General features: G+C 47.1%; 1 protein-coding gene across 2 annotated transcripts in view; it reads right to left on the reverse strand.

Annotated features, from left to right (window-relative positions):
• PGGHG (protein-glucosylgalactosylhydroxylysine glucosidase) overlaps positions 1–23806 on the reverse strand; it is a 215175-nt gene that overhangs the window by 16611 nt on the left and 174758 nt on the right. Inside the window, exons 12-13 of one of the 2 annotated variants that reach the window (XM_069223060.1) lie at positions 15789–15865; positions 5316–5336 (exon numbers count right to left, since the gene is read on the reverse strand). In XM_069223060.1, coding sequence (XP_069079161.1) covers positions 5316–5336; positions 15789–15865 — 98 coding nt within the window. Of the gene's footprint in view, positions 1–5315; positions 5337–15788; positions 15866–23806 lie in introns of those variants that run through there. The other variant, XR_011201384.1, reaches the window with a different exon arrangement.

Below are 23806 nucleotides of genomic sequence, written 5' to 3' on the forward strand. Positions count from 1 at the left end.
GAGAGTTGTGGTGCAAACGTGTCCGTTCTTGGTACCTCTGCTCTTGCTTTTCTCTCATCATTGTGTTGAAAAGGACCAGCACCTGCTCCTGATCCATCAAGGGCAATTTGGAATGTATTGACTACTCAAATTAGGGTTGGGTAGCTGAAACATGTACCATATGAACGGGGTGACAAGCAGGGTCTGACGGACAGAAAATAGCTACAGGTCCCAAAATAAAAGTTGCCCCATTAGTGATTTAGATAGCTGAAGCAGGGACCAATGTTTGCAAATTAAGGCAGTTTTGAACTTGGAAAGACATGCTGTGTAAGTGTTTTGCAAGGTATTTCAGACTGCATGGATTTGAGCTCACTACGGACGATGTTCGTTTTAAAATCAGGGAAATCAAAAGTTAAAACCAGTCCAGTGCCACAAAACAGTCCCACGCACTGACCCTTCAGACCAGCCCATAGCAAACTGCCTGATTGCCTTTGAGGCCAGTCCGACCCTGGCGACGATTCACCTTAACACAAGCATACACCATGGGAAAGACCAGTAACACCGTCCATTGCAACTGTCACAACAGAAGTGGAGCCCAGTTTTCCTGATTGGAATTACTAACGTTTACACCATAACTGGACAAGCATCTTTTTTTGAGATGCACATGCTTTTTACAAATACTCACCCATAATTTATGAATATATAATTCGGAGTGGTGTAAGATTCTACCTATATTTCACTATAGCCAGTTTGATTAGTTCTACAATAAATTTGTAAAGACAGACTGTAATTTTGTTTTTGCTAAATTCTAAGATTCAGTTTGACATCTATCACTCTTTTAATGAGTGCAATGTGGGCACACACACATATACACACAGACACAGTGAAACATACAGACACTGTAGGAACGTCCTCCTTTTTGCCCTGGTCACCCCCAAACTTTTTGGACAGGTACTGGTGGTTACTGACTCTTGGCTGTGCCCTGGGTACTGCTTTCCAGTCCCAGGGTCAGTGCTCTGTGCAAAGTGGATATGCAAATTAGGCTAATTATAATTGGCAAAGTTAACCTACCTATAAGTCCCAAGTATATTGTAGGGCATGGAGGTTTAGGGACCCCAGCATAGTTAGTGCCCCCATAGGTGCACTGCTGAGGTGCCCAGTGTCATTTTAAAGGCAGGCCTGCCTTGCTGGCTGCTTTTAAATTAAAGTTACATGCAAATTCGACTTTGGAATTAAAAGTAGTTCCAAAGTCTTAAACTACCTTATTTGTACATATACGTCACCCCTAAGGTGTGCCCTATGTGCCCCTAGGGCTGGGTGCCATGTAACTATAAGCAGGGACCTTATATAAATAGTTTTATGAGCCCTGGTGAGGTGAAACAGCCAAATTCGTTTTTCCCTCATTGTAGTGAATGGCCTCCATAGGCTAGAATGGGGAGACTTTATGTTAATTTTAAAAGTCCCCTTAAGTAACAGATACCAAGAGTTTGGTATCAAATTAATTGTTATAATAAATCCCACAAATTCAAGTTGTGGGATTTAATATAACTTGTTCAGGTAAAGAGTTTTAAACTTTACCTGAAAAGTTGCCAACTTCAGCCCTGTCGTTTTTTTGCTGCTGTGCTCTGATTGGCCAGCCTCTGGCAGCCTGGCAAGGCTGCTTTGATGAGGTGTGAAGTGGCCTGGCTTCACACAAAGAGATGTGCCTGTGGGAGGAGATCTTCCCTCAGCAGGTGGTGAGGCAGGAAGGGGGAGGGCTGTCAAACTGGTCTTCAAAGGCAGAGAAGGACATTTGGAGGAACCCAGCAACACCCCCACATCCTGAAAACCCAGACAGTTAGGTGCCCCCTTGATTAGATTAGGAGAGGGCAGGAGGGGGGGGGGATGTTTAGGATTTTTAGCCACACCAGTGTGTGGGCTCAGCCAGATGTAACCTCCAAAAATCACTTTCAGCCATGATGGATTTTTGAGGAATGTTGCTCCCTGGGATTGATTTTTGCCACACTTCCCAGGAAGTGGTCATCACAGGGGGAAGGACCCTGCCCCTGATTGGAGAACCAGGACCCCCCCGTTTTTCACCCAGGAGCAGGGATAAAACTGGCAGACCTGCACCCATACCTCAGATCCCCATCAGATTCCAACAAGGAAGAACTACAGGAGAAGAAGGACTGCCCTGCTGGACCCTGCACTCTGAAGGACTTCACCAGCTGCACACTTGGGATTCACCACAAGAAGGACTTTGCCTGGCTTCAACTGGTTCAGGGAGGGACTCCCTGTTTGCTACAGGTGAAAAATTGCTAACCAGAGTCCCCTGCACCAACTCCTGAAGAAACCAACCAGCTGACCACCGTCCAGTGGCCAAAAAGGAGTTTGCGCCAGGTGCATTCTGGGAGTTGTAGTCCACACTCCCAAGGATCATCTCAGAGCTCTGGAACCTTGGGGTGAGCTGTGGACCCCAAAAGAACCTTAAAGGAACATCTGGAAGAAGATCCAGAAGTTTGGAGAACTTTTGAAAAAAAGCTCCATAGAGGGACCAACCCGCCGCAGCAACTCTAGCCGGCTTGCCTCAACCGAGACCCAGCTTGACTTGCAGGTTCATCCCAGTGAAGAAAATCTCCCAAAAAGAGACTAAGTCCGAACGTAGGAAGTTGACCGGGACCTCCCAGCCAGCGTATCCGTGGAGGGCTCCAAGGACGTCGGATCAAGATCCAGGTTTGCCCCGGTCGAAGGATTTTCTACTTGAAAAAACGACTAAGTCCGAAGGTAAAAATCTCCACGAGGGCTCCCGCGACACGTATCCGAAGAAGAGTTCCAGGAGGTCAGATTGGACTGGCAGGTTCGTCCCGCTGAAGAAAATCTTCAGAAAAACGACTATGTCCTAAGGTAAACTTTTGACCGAGGCCTATTGCTAAGTATAGGTGCATACCTGCCCTTACCAATAACCCATTTTCCAACAAACACATTAACACATTCATTTACTCACTCGCCTACAAACACCCTTCTATAGTAATACAGGCAGACTGAAAGGACTGCCAGCAAGACCAGAGTGTCATTTTATGAAGATATCTTGTTGTTTGGCAAGCTCATTAAAGCTGGTAAGGTAGCTTTGCTGGAAGGTGCATTAGAAAGCAACAAAGGTGACTTAGCTGTTCATCCTTCAAGTATGGATAAAATGAGTACCAATGAGTTGGGTGATTAATACTAATTTAATTTGGGGGATTCTAATTGTGGTAAATATAATCATGAACAACAAGAGGTGGCTCTACACAGTGAGATGACATTCATACCTGGAGATGAAGGATAATTTACAAAGTTCAACAATGACGCAACAGGAGTTTTGCATAACTCACAGAAGATAATTTTGAGCACACTGTTAAACTATATAGCATATACACCTATAGGGGACACCCACAAATAGGAGGAGTTTGAACACATGGAGCGCTGGAAAATCCATAACACAAGAACTATAATGGGTCACATTGCCCTGGCATAGTAAATTGCTGGTGGAGAATACAGTATTTCATCATGTGCCATGAGGGTGTGGGCAAGAGGTGACTGGTATGTGGACAGTTAGCTTGTCCAGTGCATGGCCATAATTGTTGGAGGGACACAAGGAATTTTGTGTAAGACCAGAACTGGAGTCTAGGTCCTAAGTTAGAGGAGGCTTGGTGTTTCTCCTCTCTTTGTGTTACTTCTGGATGTCCAGTCTTGCCGGGGGCTTGCTTTGTGTAGTGGAAATGCAGGTGATATCGAAATTTGTTCTGCAAGATACAGGTAACAGGGTCCACCGCTTGAATAGCCTGAAATCTTTAAAGCATTGAACGTCTTCCTCAATATTGTAACCTCTGCAAAACCTCTCAACATCATTCTTGATGAATCCTGCAACCTTTACTGCCACATTAAAGAAACTGCTGACAGTGCCAAATTTCAACTAAGATACCAAACAACTTCAAACTTTCAATGCCTCTACAGGACTTCAAGTTCATCATATAGCTCTGGTGATATTCCATTAGAGTGGAGCACGAGACGCATCACAGTAGCATCTAGGTCTTCTCCAGGAATTCTTTCACCCCACTAGTAAGGTGATCATCATCAATACAAAAAAAATTGCACACTCTCCCTATATATTTCTGCTACAAAATGGATATCCCTAAAATATCAGTTTTAAGATAGCCTGCCTCATGTACAAGTCCATCCACCTTAATGTCTTCATCTACTTCGCACAGAAAACGGAGTTGTCTATCAAACAGAGAATTCGGAGAAGTCAGTCCCGACCACGGCACTAGACACTTTGCATCATAAAACTGAAGGCTTTCGTGCATTCATTTTCAATCTCCCAAAAATCTGAAATGCTTGGCCCATCCATTTAAGATTAGTGCTGTCACACCAGATCCTCAATGTAAGGTGGGAAACCATATTTTCCTCACTGTCTAATTTGCATTTGCTTTAACAATCCTCTATCCTCTGACCTATTGTTCTCCTGCCACTCATTGTACATTTTTCATGCTATTTATCTTATGATGTAATTGTGCTGTATTGTGTTGTCATATCCATAAATAATCCAGGTATCAAAAACTCATTGTCATTTCCTCCACCAATTTCAGATAAAGTGCTCTGACATATGCTGGATTTAGTGACATCAGATGAAAAGTAAAATACAAATAAAGCAATTTAAAGAATATTAAAAGAAAAAAAAAAATGCACCTATCTCCATAGAAATTCTCAACCACGTTTCTTGGGCCAATCCCTTTCAAACTTCATGAAACTATGTTTAGTCATTGTTGTGGTGCTACAAATATAGATTTTTTACTTGTTGTTTTGTTAAAATATGAACACATTGTTATTGTATTAAACCCTTGGTAAAATGAGCCATTCTGCATTAAAGAAAGGCACACTGGACCTTTGAGCAAGAGCTTTTTCAGTATGTTGATTGCAATGATACTTAATGGTGATGTGGCGATTAATGTCAGTGATCATTAGGGCCTGTGTCAATGACCGAATCCATACTAAAATCGAGTAAGGGTTTCCATACAACTAAAATGAATATGTATGAGAAATATTTATATGTAGTGAATTTCCATGCTTCGTTGGTGATCGTTCTAAACAATCACTTGATTTAGGAAGTAGGCCAATGACGACATCATGCAACATGTCATCAGCAAGCACAGAGGGATAGATGAAGGTGTTTGTTAATCTAGGGAACACAATAACTTTTGTGAGCTTGACTACAAACATTAATGTCATGCTACCCACCAATTTTTCAAAGGATATACACATATTTTCATATTCGTGTTAGTGTATGAATGTGCATTTGTTGCTTCACCACATATACTCGCCTGAATCCAGTGTAGCCAAAGAGCACTGTAGGAAGTTGGCTCTGTATGTGCTATTTCAAAGTAAGGAATAGCATGCACAGAGTCCAAGGGTTCCCCTTAGAGGTAAAATAGTGGTAAAAATAGATAATACTAATGCTCTATTTTGTGGTAGTGTGGTCGAGCAGTAGGCTTATCCAAGGAGTAGTGTTAAGCATTTGTTGTACATACACATAGACAATAAATGAGGTACACACACTCAGAGACAAATCCAGCCAATAGGTTTTTGTATAGAAAAATATCTTTTCTTAGTTTATTTTAAGAACCACAGGTTCAAATTCTACATGTAATAGCTCATTCGAAAGGTATTGCAGGTAAGTACTTTAGGAACTTCAAATCATCAAAATTGCATGTATACTTTTCAAGTTATTCACAAATAGCTGTTTTAAAAGTGGACACTTAGTGCAATTTTCACAGTTCCTAGGGGAGGTAAGTATTTGTTAGTTTTACCAGGTAAGTAAGACACTTACAGGGTTCAGTTCTTGGTCCAAGGTAGCCCACCGTTGGGGGTTCAGAGCAACCCCAAAGTCACCACACCAGCAGCTCAGGGCCGGTCAGGTGCAGAGTTCAAAGTGGTGCCCAAAACACATAGGCTAGAATGGAGAGAAGGGGGTGCCCCGGTTCCGGTCTGCTTGCAGGTAAGTACCCGCGTCTTCGGAGGGCAGACCAGGGGGGTTTTGTAGGGCACCGGGGGGGACACAAGCCCACACAGAAATTTCACCCTCAGCGGCGCGGGGGCGGCCGGGTGCAGTGTAGAAACAAGCGTCGGGTTCGCAATGTTAGTCTATGAGAGATCTCGGGATCTCTTCAGCGCTGCAGGCAGGCAAGTGGGGGGTTCCTCGGGGAAACCTCCACTTGATCAAGGGAGAGGGACTCCTGGGGGTCACTCCTCCAGTGAAAGTCCGGTCCTTCAGGTCCTGGGGGCTGCGGGTGCAGGGTCTCTCCCAGGTGTCGGGACTTAGGATTCAAAGAGTCGCGGTCAGGGGAAGCCTCGGGATTCCCTCTGCAGGCGGCGCTGTGGGGGCTCAGGGGGGACAGGTTTTTGTACTCACAGTCTTAGAGTAGTCCTGGGGTCCCTCCTGAGGTGTTGGATCGCCACCAGCCGAGTCGGGGTCGCCGGGTGCAGTGTTGCAAGTCTCACGCTTCTTGCGGGGAGCTTGCAGGGATCTTTAAAGCTGCTGGAAACAAAGTTGCAGCTTTTCTTGGAGCAGGTCCGCTGTCCTCGGGAGTTTCTTGTCTTTTCGAAGCAGGGGCAGTCCTCAGAGGATGTCGAGGTCGCTGGTCCCTTTGGAAGGCGTCGCTGGAGCAGGATCTTTGGAAGGCAGGAGACAGGCCGGTGAGTTTCTGGAGCCAAGGCAGTTGTCGTCTTCTGGTCTTCCGCTGCAGGGGTTTTCAGCTAGGCAGTCCTTCTTCTTGTAGTTGCAGGAATCTAATTTTCTAGGGTTCAGGGTAGCCCTTAAATACTAAATTTAAGGGCGTGTTTAGGTCTGGGGGGTTAGTAGCCAATGGCTACTAGCCCTGAGGGTGGGTACACCCTCTTTGTGCCTCCTCCCAAGGGGAGGGGGTCACAATCCTAACCCTATTGGGGGAATCCTCCATCTGCAAGATGGAGGATTTCTAAAAGTCAGAGTCACCTCAGCTCAGGACACCTTAGGGGCTGTCCTGACTGGCCAGTGACTCCTCCTTGTTGCTTTCTTTGTTCCCTCCAGCCTTGCCGCCAAAAGTGGGGGCCGTGGCCGGAGGGGGCGGGCAACTCCACTAAGCTGGAGTGCCCTGCTGGGCTGTGACAAAGGGGTGAGCCTTTGAGGCTCACCGCCAGGTGTCACAGCTCCTGCCTGGGGGAGGTGTTAGCATCTCCACCCAGTGCAGGCTTTGTTACTGGCCTCAGAGTGACAAAGGCACTCTCCCCATGGGGCCAGCAACATGTCTCTGGTGTGGCAGGCTGCTGGAACTAGTCAGCCTACACAGACAGTCGGTTAAGTTTCAGGGGGCACCTCTAAGGTGCCCTCTGTGGTGTATTTTACAATAAAATGTACACTGGCATCAGTGTGCATTTATTGTTCTGAGAAGTTTGATACCAAACTTCCCAGTTTTCAGTGTAGCCATTATGGTGCTGTGGAGTTCGTGTTGGACAGACTCCCAGACCATATACTCTTATGGCTACCCTGCACTTACAATGTCTAAGGTTTTGTTTAGACACTGTAGGGGTACCATGCTCATGCACTGGTACCCTCACCTATGGTATAGTGCACCCTGCCTTAGGGCTGTAAGGCCTGCTAGAGGGGTGTCTTACCTATACTGCATAGGCAGTGAGAGGCTGGCATGGCACCCTGAGGGGAGTGCCATGTCGACTTACTCGTTTTGTCCTCACTAGCACACACAAGCTGGCAAGCAGTGTGTCTGTGCTGAGTGAGAGGTCTCCAGGGTGGCATAAGACATGCTGCATCCCTTAGAGACCTTCCTTGGCATCAGGGCCCTTGGTACTAGAAGTACCAGTTACAAGGGACTTATCTGGATGCCAGGGTCTGCCAATTGTGGATACAAAAGTATAGGTTAGGGAAAGAACACTGGTGCTGGGGCCTGGTTAGCAGGCCTCAGCACACTTTCAATTGTAAACATAGCATCAGCAAAGGCAAAAAGTCAGGGGGCAACCATGCCAAGGAGGCATTTCCTTACACAACCCCCCCCCAAACGAAAGAGGATGAGACTAACCTTTCCCAAGAGAGTCTTCATTTTCTAAGTGGAAGAACCTGGAAAGGCCATCTGCATTGGCATGGGCAGTCCCAGGTCTGTGTTCCACTATAAAGTCCATTCCCTGTAGGGAGATGGACCACCTCAACAGTTTAGGATTTTCACCTTTCATTTGCATCAGCCATTTGAGAGGTCTGTGGTCAGTTTGAACTAGGAAGTGAGTCCCAAAGAGGTATGGTCTCAGCTTCTTCAGGGACCAAACCACAGCAAAGGCCTCCCTCTCAATGGCACTCCAACGCTGCTCCCTGGGGAGTAACCTCCTGCTAATGAAAGCAACAGGCTGGTCAAGGCCATCATCATTTGTTTGGGACAAAACTGCCCCTATCCCATGTTCAGAGGCATCAGTCTGCACAATGAACTGCTTAGAATAATCTGGAGCTTTGAGAACTGGTGCTGAGCACATTGCTTGTTTCAGGGTGTCAAAGGCCTGTTGGCAGTCCACAGTCCAGTTCACTTTCTTGGGCATTTTCTTGGAGGTGAGCTCAGTGAGGGCTGTCACAATGGATCCATATCCCTTCACAAACCTCCTGTAGTACCCAGTCAAGCCAAGGAATGCCCTGACTTGAGTCTGGGTTTTTGGAGCTACCCAGTCCAGAATGGTCTGGATCTTGGGTTGGAGTGGCTGAACTTGGCCTCCACCTACAAGGTGTCCCAAGTAAACCACAGTTCCCTGCCCTATCTGGCATTTGGATGCCTTGATAGAGAGGCCTGCAGATTGCAGAGCCTTCAAAACCTTCCTCAGGTGGACCAGGTGATCCTGCCAGGTGGAGCTAAAGACAGCAATATCATCAAGATAAGCTGTGCTAAAGGACTCCAAGCCAGCAAGGACTTGATTCACCAACCTTTGGAAGGTGGCAGGGGCATTCTTTAAACCAAAGGGCATAACAGTAAACTGATAATGCCCATCAGGTGTGGAGAATGCTGTCTTTTCTTTTGCTCCAGGTGCCATTTTTATTTGCCAGTACCCTGCTGTTAAGTCAAAGGTACTTAGAAATTTGGCAGCACCTAATTTATCAATGAGCTCATCAGCTCTTGGAATTGGATGAGCATCTGTCTTGGTGACAGAATTGAGCCCTCTGTAGTCCACACAAAACCTCATCTCTTTCTTTCCATCTGTGGTGTGAGGTTTGGGGACTAAGACCACTGGGCTAGCCCAGGGGCTGTCAGAGCGCTCAATGACTCCCAATTCCAGCATCTTGTGGACTTCCACCTTGATGCTTTCCTTAACATGGTCAGACTGTCTAAAGATTTTGTTCTTGACAGGCATGCTGTCTCCTGTGTCCACATCATGGGTACACAGGTGTGTCTGACCAGGGGTTAGGGAGAAAAGCTCAGGAAACTGTTGTAGGACTCTCCTACAATCAGCCTGCTGTTGGCCAGAGAGGGTGTCTGAGTAGATCACTCCATCTACTGTGCCATCTTTTGGGTCTGATGACAGAAGATCAGGGAGAGGTTCACTCTCTGCCTCCTGATCCTCATCTGTTACCATTAACAGATTCACATCAGCCCTGTCATGGAAGAGCTTAAGGCGGTTCACATGGATCACCCTCTTGGGGCTCCTGCTTGTGCCCAGGTCCACCAGGTAGGTGACCTGACTCTTCCTCTCTAGCACTGGGTAAGGGCCACTCCATTTGTCCTGGAGTGCCCTGGGAGCCACAGGCTCCAGAACCCAGACCTTCTGCCCTGGTTGGAACTCAACCAGTGCAGCCTTTTGGTCATACCAAAACTTCTGGAGTTGTTGGCTGGCCTCAAGGTTTTTGGTTGCCTTTTCCATGTACTCTGCCATTCTAGAGCGAAGGCCAAGTACATAGTCCACTATGTCCTGTTTAGGCTCATGGAGAGGTCTCTCCCAGCCTTCTTTAACAAGGGCAAGTGGTCCCCTTACAGGATGACCAAACAGAAGTTCAAAGGGTGAGAACCCTACTCCCTTCTGTGGTACCTCCCTGTAAGCGAAAAGCAGACATGGCAGGAGGACATCCCATCTCCTTTTGAGTTTTTCTGGGAGCCCCATGATCATGCCCTTTAATGTCTTGTTGAATCTCTCAACTAAGCCATTAGTTTGTGGATGGTAAGGTGTAGTGAATTTATAAGTCACTCCACACTCATTCCACATGTGCTTTAGGTATGCTGACATGAAGTTGGTACCTCTGTCAGACACCACCTCCTTAGGGAAACCCACTCTGGTAAAGATACCAATGAGGGCCTTGGCTACTGCAGGGGCAGTAGTCGACCTAAGGGGAATAGCTTCAGGATACCTGGTAGCATGATCCACTACTACCAGGATATACATATTTCCTGAGGCTGTGGGAGGTTCCAGTGGACCAACTATGTCCACACCCACTCTTTCAAAGGGCACCCCCACCACAGGAAGTGGAATGAGGGGGGCCTTTGGATGCCCACCTGTCTTACCACTGGCTTGACAGGTGGGGCAGGAGAGGCAAAACTCCTTAACCATGTTGGACATATTGGGCCAGTAGAAGTGGTTGACTAACCTCTCCCACGTCTTGGTTTGTCCCAAATGTCCAGCAAGGGGAATGTCATGGGCCAATGTTAGGATGAACTCTCTGAACAGCTGAGGCACTACCACTCTCCTAGTGGCACCAGGTTTGGGGTCTCTGGCCTCAGTGTACAGGAGCCCATCTTCCCAATAGACCCTATGTGTTCCATTTTTCTTGCCTTTGGACTCTTCAGCAGCTTGCTGCCTAAGGCCTTCAAGAGAGGGACAGGTTTCTTGTCCCTTACACAGCTCCTCCCTTGAGGGTCCCCCTGGGCCTAAGAGCTCAACCTGATAAGGTTCAAGCTCCAAAGGCTCAGTTCCCCCAGAGGGCAGAACTTCTTCCTGAGAAGAGAGGTTCCCTTTCTTTTGCTGTGTTGCAGTTGGTTTCCCAACTGACTTTCCTGTTCTCTTGGTAGGTTGGGCCATTTTTCCAGACTCCAGCTCTACTTTTTCACCCTGTGCCTTGCATTGTGCTCTTGTTTTCACACACACCAGTTCAGGGATACCCAGCATTGCTGCATGGGTTTTTAGTTCTACCTCAGCCCATGCTGAGGACTCCAGGTCATTTCCAAGCAGACAGTCCACTGGGATATTTGAGGAGACCACCACCTGTTTCAGGCCATTGACCCCTCCCCATTCTAAAGTAACCATTGCCATGGGATGTACTTTTCTCTGATTGTCAGCGTTGGTGACTGTGTAAGTTTTTCCAGTCAGGTATTGGCCAGGGGAAACCAGTTTCTCTGTCACCATGGTGACACTGGCACCTGTATCCCTCAGGCCCTCTATTCTAGTCCCATTAATTAAGAGTTGCTGTCTGTATTTTTGCATGTTAGGCGGCCAGACAGCTAGTGTGGCTAAATCCACCCCACCCTCAGAAACTAGAGTAGCTTCAGTGTGGACCCTGATTTGCTCTGGGCACACTGTTGATCCCACTTGGAGACTAGCCATACCAGTGTTACCTGGATGGGAGTTTGGAGTGGAACCTTTCTTGGGACAGGCCTTGTCTCCAGTTTGGTGTCCATGCTGTTTACAGCTATGACACCAGGCCTTTTTGGGATCAAAGTTTTTACCCTTGTACCCATTGTTTTGTGAAGAGGCTCTGGGCCCACCCTCCTGTGCAGGTTTTTGGGGGCCTGTAGAAGACTCTTTACTATTTTTAGTTTTGGTTGTCTCATCACCCTTCTGCTGGGGAGTCTTTGTGACCCCTTTCTTTTGGTCACCCCCTGTTGAAGTCTTGGACACCCTTGTCTTGACCCAATGGTCCGCCTTCTTTCCCAATTCTTGGGGAGAAATTGGTCCTAGGTCTACCAGATGCTGATGCAGTTTATCATTGAAACAATTACTTAACAGGTGTTCTTTCACAAATAAATTGTACAGCCCATCATAATTACTTACACCACTGCCTTGAATCCAACCATCTAGTGTTTTCACTGAGTAGTCAACAAAGTCAACCCAGGTCTGGCTCGAGGATTTTTGAGCCCCCCTGAACCTAATCCTGTACTCCTCAGTGGAGAATCCAAAGCCCTCAATCAGGGTACCCTTCATGAGGTCATAAGATTCTGCATCTTGTCCAGAGAGTGTGAGGAGTCTATCCCTACACTTTCCTGTGAACATTTCCCAAAGGAGAGCACCCCAGTGAGATCTGTTCACTTTTCTGGTTACACAAGCCCTCTCAAAGCTGTGAACCATTTGGTGATGTCATCACCATCTTCATATTTAGTTACAATCCCTTTGGGGATTTTCAACATGTCAGGAGAATCTCTGACCCTATTTATGTTGCTGCCACCATTGATGGGTCCTAGGCCCATCTCTTGTCTTTCCCTCTCTATGGCTAGGATCTGTCTTTCCAAAGCCAATCTTTTGGCCATCCTGGCTAACTGGATGTCCTCTTCACTGGAGTTATCCTCAGTGATTTCAGAGTTGTTGGTCCCTCCTGTGAGGGAACCAGCATCTCTGACTATTATTTGTGGAGTCAGGGCTTGAGAAGCCCTGCTCTCCCTAAGTAGGACTGGAGGGGGGGAATTTCCCTCCAAGTCACTATCTTCATCCTCTGAGTTGCCATCTTCAGAGGGGTTGGCCTTTTCAAACTCTGCCAAAAGCTCCTGGAGCTGTACTTTGGTAGGTTTGGGGCCCATTGCTATTTTCTTTAGTTTACAGAGTGACCTTAGCTCTCTCATCTGTAGATGGAGGTAAGGTGTGGTGTCGAGTTCCACCACATTCACATCTGTGCTAGACATTATGCTTCTAAAAGTTGGAATACTTTTTAAGAAACTAAAACTGGTTCTAGAATCTAATTCAAACTTTTAACAAACTTTTAAACTCTAAAAGAAATGCTAAACAGGATCTAACACAAGGCCCTAGCAGGTCTTTTAAGAATTTAGAAAATTTTTCAAATTGCAAAAATCAATTTCTAATGACAATTTTGGAATTTGTCGTGTGATCAGGTATTGGCTGAGTAGTCCAGCAAATGCAAAGTCTTGTACCCCACCGCTGATCCACCAATGTAGGAAGTTGGCTCTGTATGTGCTATTTCAAAGTAAGGAATAGCATGCACAGAGTCCAAGGGTTCCCCTTAGAGGTAAAATAGTGGTAAAAATAGATAATACTAATGCTCTATTTTGTGGTAGTGTGGTCGAGCAGTAGGCTTATCCAAGGAGTAGTGTTAAGCATTTGTTGTACATACACATAGACAATAAATGAGGTACACACACTCAGAGACAAATCCAGCCAATAGGTTTTTGTATAGAAAAATATCTTTTCTTAGTTTATTTTAAGAACCACAGGTTCAAATTCTACATGTAATAGCTCATTCGAAAGGTATTGCAGGTAAGTACTTTAGGAACTTCAAATCATCAAAATTGCATGTATACTTTTCAAGTTATTCACAAATAGCTGTTTTAAAAGTGGACACTTAGTGCAATTTTCACAGTTCCTAGGGGAGGTAAGTATTTGTTAGTTTTACCAGGTAAGTAAGACACTTACAGGGTTCAGTTCTTGGTCCAAGGTAGCCCACCGTTGGGGGTTCAGAGCAACCCCAAAGTCACCACACCAGCAGCTCAGGGCCGGTCAGGTGCAGAGTTCAAAGTGGTGCCCAAAACACATAGGCTAGAATGGAGAGAAGGGGGTGCCCCGGTTCCGGTCTGCTTGCAGGTAAGTACCCGCGTCTTCGGAGGGCAGACCAGGGGGGTTTTGTAGGGCACCGGGGGGGACACAAGCCCACACAGAAATTTCACCCTCAGCGGCGCGGGGGCGGCCGGGTGCAGTGTAGAAACAAGCGTCGGGTTCGCAATGTTAGTCTATGAGAGATCTCGGGATCTCTTCAGCGCTGCAGGCAGGCAAGTGGGGGGTTCCTCGGGGAAACCTCCACTTGATCAAGGGAGAGGGACTCCTGGGGGTCACTCCTCCAGTGAAAGTCCGGTCCTTCAGGTCCTGGGGGCTGCGGGTGCAGGGTCTCTCCCAGGTGTCGGGACTTAGGATTCAAAGAGTCGCGGTCAGGGGAAGCCTCGGGATTCCCTCTGCAGGCGGCGCTGTGGGGGCTCAGGGGGGACAGGTTTTTGTACTCACAGTCTTAGAGTAGTCCTGGGGTCCCTCCTGAGGTGTTGGATCGCCACCAGCCGAGTCGGGGTCGCCGGGTGCAGTGTTGCAAGTCTCACGCTTCTTGCGGGGAGCTTGCAGGGATCTTTAAAGCTGCTGGAAACAAAGTTGCAGCTTTTCTTGGAGCAGGTCCGCTGTCCTCGGGAGTTTCTTGTCTTTTCGAAGCAGGGGCAGTCCTCAGAGGATGTCGAGGTCGCTGGTCCCTTTGGAAGGCGTCGCTGGAGCAGGATCTTTGGAAGGCAGGAGACAGGCCGGTGAGTTTCTGGAGCCAAGGCAGTTGTCGTCTTCTGGTCTTCCGCTGCAGGGGTTTTCAGCTAGGCAGTCCTTCTTCTTGTAGTTGCAGGAATCTAATTTTCTAGGGTTCAGGGTAGCCCTTAAATACTAAATTTAAGGGCGTGTTTAGGTCTGGGGGGTTAGTAGCCAATGGCTACTAGCCCTGAGGGTGGGTACACCCTCTTTGTGCCTCCTCCCAAGGGGAGGGGGTCACAATCCTAACCCTATTGGGGGAATCCTCCATCTGCAAGATGGAGGATTTCTAAAAGTCAGAGTCACCTCAGCTCAGGACACCTTAGGGGCTGTCCTGACTGGCCAGTGACTCCTCCTTGTTGCTTTCTTTGTTCCCTCCAGCCTTGCCGCCAAAAGTGGGGGCCGTGGCCGGAGGGGGCGGGCAACTCCACTAAGCTGGAGTGCCCTGCTGGGCTGTGACAAAGGGGTGAGCCTTTGAGGCTCACCGCCAGGTGTCACAGCTCCTGCCTGGGGGAGGTGTTAGCATCTCCACCCAGTGCAGGCTTTGTTACTGGCCTCAGAGTGACAAAGGCACTCTCCCCATGGGGCCAGCAACATGTCTCTGGTGTGGCAGGCTGCTGGAACTAGTCAGCCTACACAGACAGTCGGTTAAGTTTCAGGGGGCACCTCTAAGGTGCCCTCTGTGGTGTATTTTACAATAAAATGTACACTGGCATCAGTGTGCATTTATTGTTCTGAGAAGTTTGATACCAAACTTCCCAGTTTTCAGTGTAGCCATTATGGTGCTGTGGAGTTCGTGTTGGACAGACTCCCAGACCATATACTCTTATGGCTACCCTGCACTTACAATGTCTAAGGTTTTGTTTAGACACTGTAGGGGTACCATGCTCATGCACTGGTACCCTCACCTATGGTATAGTGCACCCTGCCTTAGGGCTGTAAGGCCTGCTAGAGGGGTGTCTTACCTATACTGCATAGGCAGTGAGAGGCTGGCATGGCACCCTGAGGGGAGTGCCATGTCGACTTACTCGTTTTGTCCTCACTAGCACACACAAGCTGGCAAGCAGTGTGTCTGTGCTGAGTGAGAGGTCTCCAGGGTGGCATAAGACATGCTGCATCCCTTAGAGACCTTCCTTGGCATCAGGGCCCTTGGTACTAGAAGTACCAGTTACAAGGGACTTATCTGGATGCCAGGGTCTGCCAATTGTGGATACAAAAGTATAGGTTAGGGAAAGAACACTGGTGCTGGGGCCTGGTTAGCAGGCCTCAGCACACTTTCAATTGTAAACATAGCATCAGCAAAGGCAAAAAGTCAGGGGGCAACCATGCCAAGGAGGCATTTCCTTACAAGCACAATTTGCAAAAATCCACCCATTCCTGTCAGGAAATTTACTGCTCCTGATCCATCGGCTGTCTCTGTCCAAATCTATCAGAAGATAAAATAAAGGAGTCATGCCCAGAACATGGTGGAATTCATAACTGGATTTTACAGCATTTGCATTCTTTTACCATCACACAAATATTATTAGGGCCCGGTTGAATTACGTTGGATGGTGAGTAACTTTCTATCATGTCCAAATCCCGCTGAACACTGTCACCTCGTTCTTTATCCAAGTAGGGAGCATGACAAAGCAACATTAAATTACAAACGCCACTTAAATAGGACAACAGGAGCTGGGGTCTCCAAACTCTTCTGTAATAAGAACTGTTTATGTTAAATGAAAATCATCCCAAGCAACTAATCTTAGTGATATAATAGTGACCATCTAATCCGAGATTGTCAGCAGTGATCACACCAGCGCATTAGGCAGGGTTTCTAGCAGTAAAGTGAACAAGCATTGGCCAAGCCTGTAGGTCTCACTTATGCAAGAACTATTGGCTCTGCCAATGTCTTTCGGCCATGGCTAAAAGTTAGTAGCCTAGCGTAAGGAGACTGCAGAATGGCATAGAGTAGAGTGGCATAGGTCAGAGCGACATGGAGCAGAGTAGAGAGGTATAGAGTGGAGTGACAGAGTAGAGTGGCGGAGGGCAGTGTAGAGTGGCACAGAATGGAGCAGTGTGGAGTGGCATAGAATAAAGTGGAGTGGAATAGAGTGGTGGAGAGTGGCGTGGCACAGAGTAGAGTGGAGTGCAGTAGAGTGGCATGGTGTAGAGAAGTGTAGCATAGAGTGATGTAGAATAGAGTGGCGCAAAGTGGAGTGGAGTAGCGTAGAGTACAGAACATAGAGTGGCGTAGAGTAGAGTAATGTAGAGTACAGTACCTCAAAGTACGGTGGAGTGGTGTAGAGTGGAGTAGAGTGACAGAGTGGAGTGGTGTAGAGTGCCATAGAGTGGAGTGGAGTGGCATAAGGTACAGTTGAGTAGATTGGTGTAAAGTAGAGTGATGTAGAGTAGATTGGTATAGGGTGGAGTGGTATAGAGTAGGCTAAAATAGAGTAGAGCTCAGTGGTGTTGAGTCAGGCAGAGTGAAGTAGCGCAGAGTGGCACTGAGTGAAGTGGTACAGAGTGGGGTGGCATAGAGTAGGGTGGCCTATAGTAAAGTGAAATTCAGTGGCACAGATTGGCATGAAGCAGATTGGCATAGAATAGACTGAATAGAGTGTTGTGGACTGGGGTAAAGTATAGTGGCGTAACACACAGTTGCTTAGCGTGGAGTGGTGTAGCATAGAGTAGAGTGGAGTGGTGTAGAGAAGAGTGGAGTGGCATAGAGGGGAGTGGTGTAGACTGGAGTTCAGCGGCATAGAATATAGTGGCTTAGTGTAGAGTGGTGTAGAGTGAGTGATGTAGAGTGGAGTGCTGTAGAGTGGCACCAAATGGATTGGTGTGGAGTGGAGAGGCGTGAAGTGGAGTGGCATAGAGTAGAGTATAGTAGAGTGGCATAGAGTAGAGTGGTATAGAGTGAAATGGCATAAAGTGGAGTGCTGCAGAGTGGCATGGAGTAGAGTGGAGTGGCATAAAAGAGCAGAGTTGCATAGAGTAAAGAGGCATAGAGTAGAGCGAAGTAGCATACTGTAGAGTGGCATGGCATTGGGTGGAGTGGTACACAGTGGAGTGGCACAGAGTGGGTTGGCATGGCATGGAACAGTGTGGCATAAGGTGGAGTGGCATGGTGTAGAATGGTGTAAGATGGAGTGGCGTTGAGTGCAATGGCATAGAGTGGAGTGCTGTAGAATGAAGTGGCGTAGAGTGGAGTGGTGGAAAATGGAGAGGAGAAGCATAGAGTAGAATGGCATATACTGGAGAGGTGTTGAGTGGCTTAGAGTGGAGTGGAATAGAGTGGCGTGGTGTACAGTGAAGAGCCATAGAGTTGTGTAGAGTGGAGTCGAGTGGCGTGAAGTGGTGTAGAGTCGTGAAGAGTGGCAAGAGTAGAGTAGAGTAGCATAGAGAGGCATAAAGACAGAGTGGAATGAACTGGCAGAGAGTAGCGTGCCATAGAGTAGAATGGAGTCGCACAGAGCAGAGTGCTGTAGAGTGAAGTGGTGTAGAGTGGCATAGAGTGGAGTGGCGCAGAGTGGAACTCATTAGCTTAGAGTACCATGGAGTGGAGTAACGAGTAGTTGGAGTGCTGCACAGGGCCATAAGGTATAGTCTAGTGGAGTAGAGTAGGGTGGCATAGAATGGAGTGGCATAGAGAAAAGTGGAGTGGGGTAAAGTGAGATAGAGTGGTGTAGAGTGGTATGTAGTGGCATAGAGTGGAGTGACAAAGTAGGGTGACGGGCAGTGGAGTAGCTTGACACAGTCAAGTGGAGTGGCACAAAAAACAGTGACAGAGTGGTGTGGCATAGAGTAGAGTACAGTGAAGTGGAATAGAGTGGCATGGCGCAGAGTGGAGAGGCGTAGATTTGAGGAAAGTTTAGTAGATTGGCGTGGAGTACAGTGGCAAAGAGTGGCAAAAAGTAGAGGGGCACACAGTGGTTTAGGGTGACGGAGTAAAATGGAGGGGCATAGAGTAGGGTGGTGTAGAGTGGAGTGGCTTGGAGTCGCATATAGTAGAGTGGTGTGGAGTGGAGTGGTGTAGAGTGGCATAGAGAAGAGTGGCATTAATTGGCATAAAGTGGTGGGGATTGCCATACAGTGGGATAGTGTGAAGTGGAATGAGGTAGAATGGGGCTGCATACAGAGGAGTTGAGTGACGTGGAGTACAGTGCAGTGGTGTGAGGTAGAGAAGAGTGGCATAAAGTAGAGTGGTGTGGCATGGAGTAGAGAGGAGTAGAGTTGAGTAGCATCAAGTGGAGTGGCACTGAATAGAATGGAGTGGTGTACAGTTGAGTGGCGCGGAGTGGGATAGAGTGGCACAGAGTGGAGTGGGATAATGTGGTGAAGAGTGGCTCAGATAAGAGTAGCATGGAGTGGCGTAGTGTAGAAAGGAGTGGCATAGAGTACAATGACAGAGTAGAATGGCGTAGACTGGAGTGGTGTACAGTGAAGTGGCGTAAGGTGGAGTGATGTGGAGAGGAGTGACATAGAGTGGTGTGAAGAGGAGTGGCATACAGTGGCCTAGAGTGCCGCTGATTGGTGTAGAGCAGCGTGGAGTGGAGTGCCATGGTGTGGAGTGCCATTCCGTAGAATAAAGTGGTGCAGAGTGGAGTGGTATAGAGTAGGGTGGCATAGAGTGGGGTAGAGTGAGGTCGAGTGGTGTGGAGTGTCAGAGTGGAGTGGAGTGGTGTGGAGTAGAGTGGAGTGGTGTAGAGTATAGTGTTGTGAAGTGGAGTACAGAGGTGATGAGTAAAGTGAAGTGGTTTAGAAAGGAGGGGCAAAGAGTGGTGTGGCATAGAGCCGAGTGGCGTAGAGTAGAGTGGTGTGAAGTAGGGTGGAATAGAGTGGCGTGCAATAGAGTGTAGAGGTGTAGAGATGAGTAGATTGGTGTAGAGTGGTGAAGAATAGAGCAGCATACAGTAAGGTAAGGTGAGGTAGAGTGGAATGGAGAGGCACAGAGTAGAGTAGTGTAGAGTGGCAGATTGGAGTGGCTTAGAGTGGCATTGATTGGCTTAGCGTGGTATGGAGTGGAGTTGTGTGGCATAGAATGGAGTGCTATAGAGTGGCACTGTGTGGAGTGGTGTGGAGTGTAGAGGCGCAGAGTGGAATGGCATAGAGTGCCATAGTGAAGAGAATAGTGGTGTAGACTACAGTGATGTAGAATGACATGGAGTGGCATAGAGTGGAGTGGCATGGAGTAGCCTGGAGCGGTGTGGAGAAGAGTGGAGCTGCATAGAATGAAGAGGTGTGGAGTGAGGAAGAGTGTTGGAGAGCAAAATGGAGTGGTGTAAAGTGGAGTGGCATGAAATAGAGTGGCGTAGAGTAAAGTAGAGTGGAGTTGCATATAGTAGAATGGAATGATGCACAGTGGAGTGACATGGAGTGGCATAAAATGGTGTGGAGTTGTGTAAAGTGGCATGCAGTGGTGAAGAGTGAAGTGGGGTAGAGTGCAGTCAAGAAGGGGTGTAGAGAAGAGTGGCATGTAGTAGCGTAAAGTGGAATGGAGTAGCCTAGTCTAGAGTTGCATAGAGTAGAATGGTGTAGATTGGAGTGGCATAGAATCGAATGGAGTGGCCTAGAGTGGAGTGGTGACAAGAGGAGTGGCATAGTTTAGAATGGTGTAGAGTAGAGGGATGGAGTGGAGTGAAGCGAAAGTGTAGAGTGCAGTGGCATAGAATGGAACTGCATAGAGTGGAGTGTTATAGAGTGAAGAGGTGTGGAGTGATGTGGTGTAGAGTGGAGTGGCATAAAGTGGCACTGTGTGGAATGGAATGGCACAGTGTGCTGTAGGGTGGCATTGTGTGGAGTGGAGTGGCGTAAAGTCAAGAGGAGTGGAGTGGTGCATAGTGGAGTAGAGTGGAGTAGAGTGGTGTAGAGTGGCGTGGAATTCTGGAGAGAGCCATAGAATGCAGTGATGAAGAGTAGAGTGCTAGTGTGGAACGTAGTAGAGTGGTATAGAGTGGCGTGGCTTGGCATAGAGTGCCAGAGAGTGGATTGGTGTGGAACAGCATAAACTGGAGAAGCGTAAAATGGCATTGTGTGGAGTGGAGTGGCATAGAGTGACGTAACGTTGCACTGTGTGGAGCAGAGTGCCGTAGATTGGAGTGGTGTTGATTTGAGTGGAGAGGCATAGAGTAGAGTGGCACAGAGCGGAGTGGCATTGAGTAGAGTGGTGTGGAGTGGAGAAGCATGGTGTAGAGTAAAGTGGAGTGGTTTAGAAAGGAGTGGAGTGGAGTTGCATAGAGAAGAGTGGCGTAGAGTTGAGTTGAGCGGCATAGAGTGGACTGCCATAGAATGGAGTGGTGTACAGTAGAGTGTCATGGCATAGAGTGGTGTGGAGTAGCATCAAGTGGCACGCAGTGGTGAAGAGTGGAGTGGGGTAGAGTGGATTGGAGTAGAGTGGCGTGGAGTAGAGTAGAATGGAGTGACGTAGAGTAGGGTGGAGTTGCATAGAGCAGAATGGTGTAGAGAGGAGTGGCATAGATAGAGTAAAGTAGAGTAGAGTGACTTGAAGTGGAGTGGTGTACTGTGACAGAGAGTAGATTGGGGTAGAGAAGAGCGAAATGGTGTAGAGAGGAGTGGCATTGAATAGAATGTGGAGTGGTATAGAATGGCATGGATTGGAGTTGCATAGAGTGGTGTGGGGTAGAGGGGAGTGGCACAGTCTGAAGTGGTGTGGCATACAGTGAAGTAGAGCAGAATTCCATTAAGTGAAGTACACTAGAGTGGCATACAGTGGCATTGTGTGGAGTGGAATGGAACAGAGTGTCAGAGTAAAGAGGAGTGATGTGGAGTGGTGTGAAATAGAGTGGCATTGTGTGGAATGGAGTGGAGTAGAGTGGAGTGAGATTGAGTGGAGTGGCGTAGAGAAGAGTGGCATAGATTAGAATGGCATAGGTTAGAGTTGAGTAGAATGGCATAGAACAGAGTGGCGTGGAGTCTTGGAGAGGGGAATGGAGTGCTATAGAGTAGACTGGCGTAGTAGAATTGCATAGAGTGGAGCAGAGTAGAGTGGTGTGGAGTGGCATAGAGTAGAGTGCCGTAGAATAGAGTGGAGTGGTGTACAGCACAGTGGCAGAGAATAGAGCAGAGCGATGAGGAGTGGCATGGTGTGGAGTAGAGTGATGTGAAGTAGCATAGAGCACAGCAGAGTGGCGTAGAGTAGAGTGGGATAGAATGGAGTGGTGTAGAACAGAATGGCAAAGTGTAGAGTGGCATAGAGTATAGTAGAGAGATATGGAGTGGAGTGGCATATAGGTGTGTGGAGTGAAGCAGAGTGATGTACAGTGGCAGAGTGGAATGGCATTGAATGGAGTGGAGTGGCATAGAGTAGAAAGGCACAGAGTGTCCGAGCAGAGTGGCATAGAAAATAGTGGCATAGAGTAGAGTAGGGTGGCAGAGAGTAGGAGAGAGTGGTGTAAAGTGGAGTGGTGTAAATTGGAGTGACATAGAATGGAGTGGCATAGACTGGAGAGGCATAGAGGGGAGTATAGTGGAGTGTTGTAGATTGGAGTGGTGCACCGTGGAGTGGAACAGCAGAGAGTAGACTGGCATAGAGTAATACAATTGTGAATGCAGGTACCTTAAACAAGGAACTAAACTTAAGATCAATGCAAAGATATGAGGCATAAATGGGATGAATTTGCTGAAAGGCAATGAAAACAGGTGTGCTGTAGCAAGCATCATGAAGGTGTAATGTGTTATTAGTAGGGCATTTATACAGTATAACAACTTAATCCAACCCTTGTAAAATGTAATTTTATTTTAGCTGTACGAGTAAACAAAAGATAGAGACATAGATACAAAATATCCAAAAATGTGTTTGATAACAGAAAGAATGGAGAACTGGAAACAGAGTAAGTGCACTGAAGTGCATACAAGTACAGTGATAAGCAATATGAAAATATTTTGTATGAGATGTATATAAAGAGGGCAGCAGTAAAAAAACAGTACCTGAATCACAGCACGAGTAACAGAAGGACACTAATTAAACTGAATCAATCTATGCTTGGTTTATGCTCATCAAAGAGAAAAAAAAGTGACGCCTGGCCCGTGATGGCCAATAAGGAGGGAGCAGAGTGACACCATTACCAATGAATGGCAAGCAATGGGTGAGCCCTTTATTGGAAGTACTCTTTATAAGTGAGTGTGCATTCGCTGTCGCAAGAGAGACCTAACAACTATTATCAATTTAGAATGCCTCTACACGAGTAATACAGAACAGCCATATCCACAATCCCAATGACACCAAGGTAACAATATGAGTAATAAAGTACCCAAATACATATAATAGCTTTGAATACATTTGGAAAATTCAAACATTTTCGCCAGACATCAGCTTTTGAGTTCTGAGAATACACACGTTTTCATCTCGAATCCATGCCTTTTAATTTTGGTATGGACATAATATTCAAAAAAAGCAAAAGCTTCTATATTTGTAGTCTGGGCTGAACTCAGGAGAGCTTCTCATAGATAGCTGGAGAGCTGCTAGTGGCTCACGAGCTGCTCAGGGTAGATGCCTGAGCAAGATGTAAGGAATCGTAAGAGAGCAGTACTTCATGATCGAACCAGAATACAGAATACGTGAAGCGAAGCAGGCATCAATGATGGAATGTTGTTACTCCAACCTTTGAGTCCCCATGCCAGATACGCCATTATAATGGTAAAATACAGACAAATGCACTTTTAAGGAGCATAATAGGTTCTGTTGTACTTATCTTCTCCCCTCTTCTTAAGTCTTTACAACAACCCTTCCTAGCTGCTTTCGTTTATTGTGTCTCTGGCCCATAATCTGCGGGATTGTAAGATTAGCCCTTTAATTAAAGTATAATTTAAAGTATACATTAAAGGAAGGCAATAAAATGCACATTTCTAGAGGGAATTGCAATACAATGCAATGCTGCCCTGTGTTTAAAGCTGCATCCATTTAAAATTCTGTGTTATTTAGGTGAAATTCATGCAGTCTTTGTCAATCACTATGTGATTTGTACAGTTCATTGCATAGAATTAGCTAGATGTGGGACTCATTTAGTGAGTATTTCAAGTATATGTTAAGGGAGTTACTTCAAGGATATGCATTGTTCTGAAAACATAGGGCCTGATTTAGAACTCAGCTGACAGGTTACTTTGTCACAATGGTGAACGATATCCCATCTGCCAAAATCCATTGTGACAGACTTACCAGTCTTCCGAGTTCTTTCAGGCCCATAATGACTACCTATCGCTGAGCAGGCATACAGGCATACCAGCGTGTCAACCCATTCACGTGGTACCTGGCCAGGTGGTAGCCGACAGAGGTGCTCTTACACCGGGGACGTAGCTTGGTCAGTAAGAATGGGGGGGTGTGAGCTTCAGATTTCCCAACAATCACGCCGGCACATAATGTTAAAAA

Source organism: Pleurodeles waltl, chromosome 3_1 (assembly GCF_031143425.1).
Source record: "Pleurodeles waltl isolate 20211129_DDA chromosome 3_1, aPleWal1.hap1.20221129, whole genome shotgun sequence".
NCBI classification, from domain to species: domain Eukaryota; kingdom Metazoa; phylum Chordata; class Amphibia; order Caudata; family Salamandridae; genus Pleurodeles; species Pleurodeles waltl.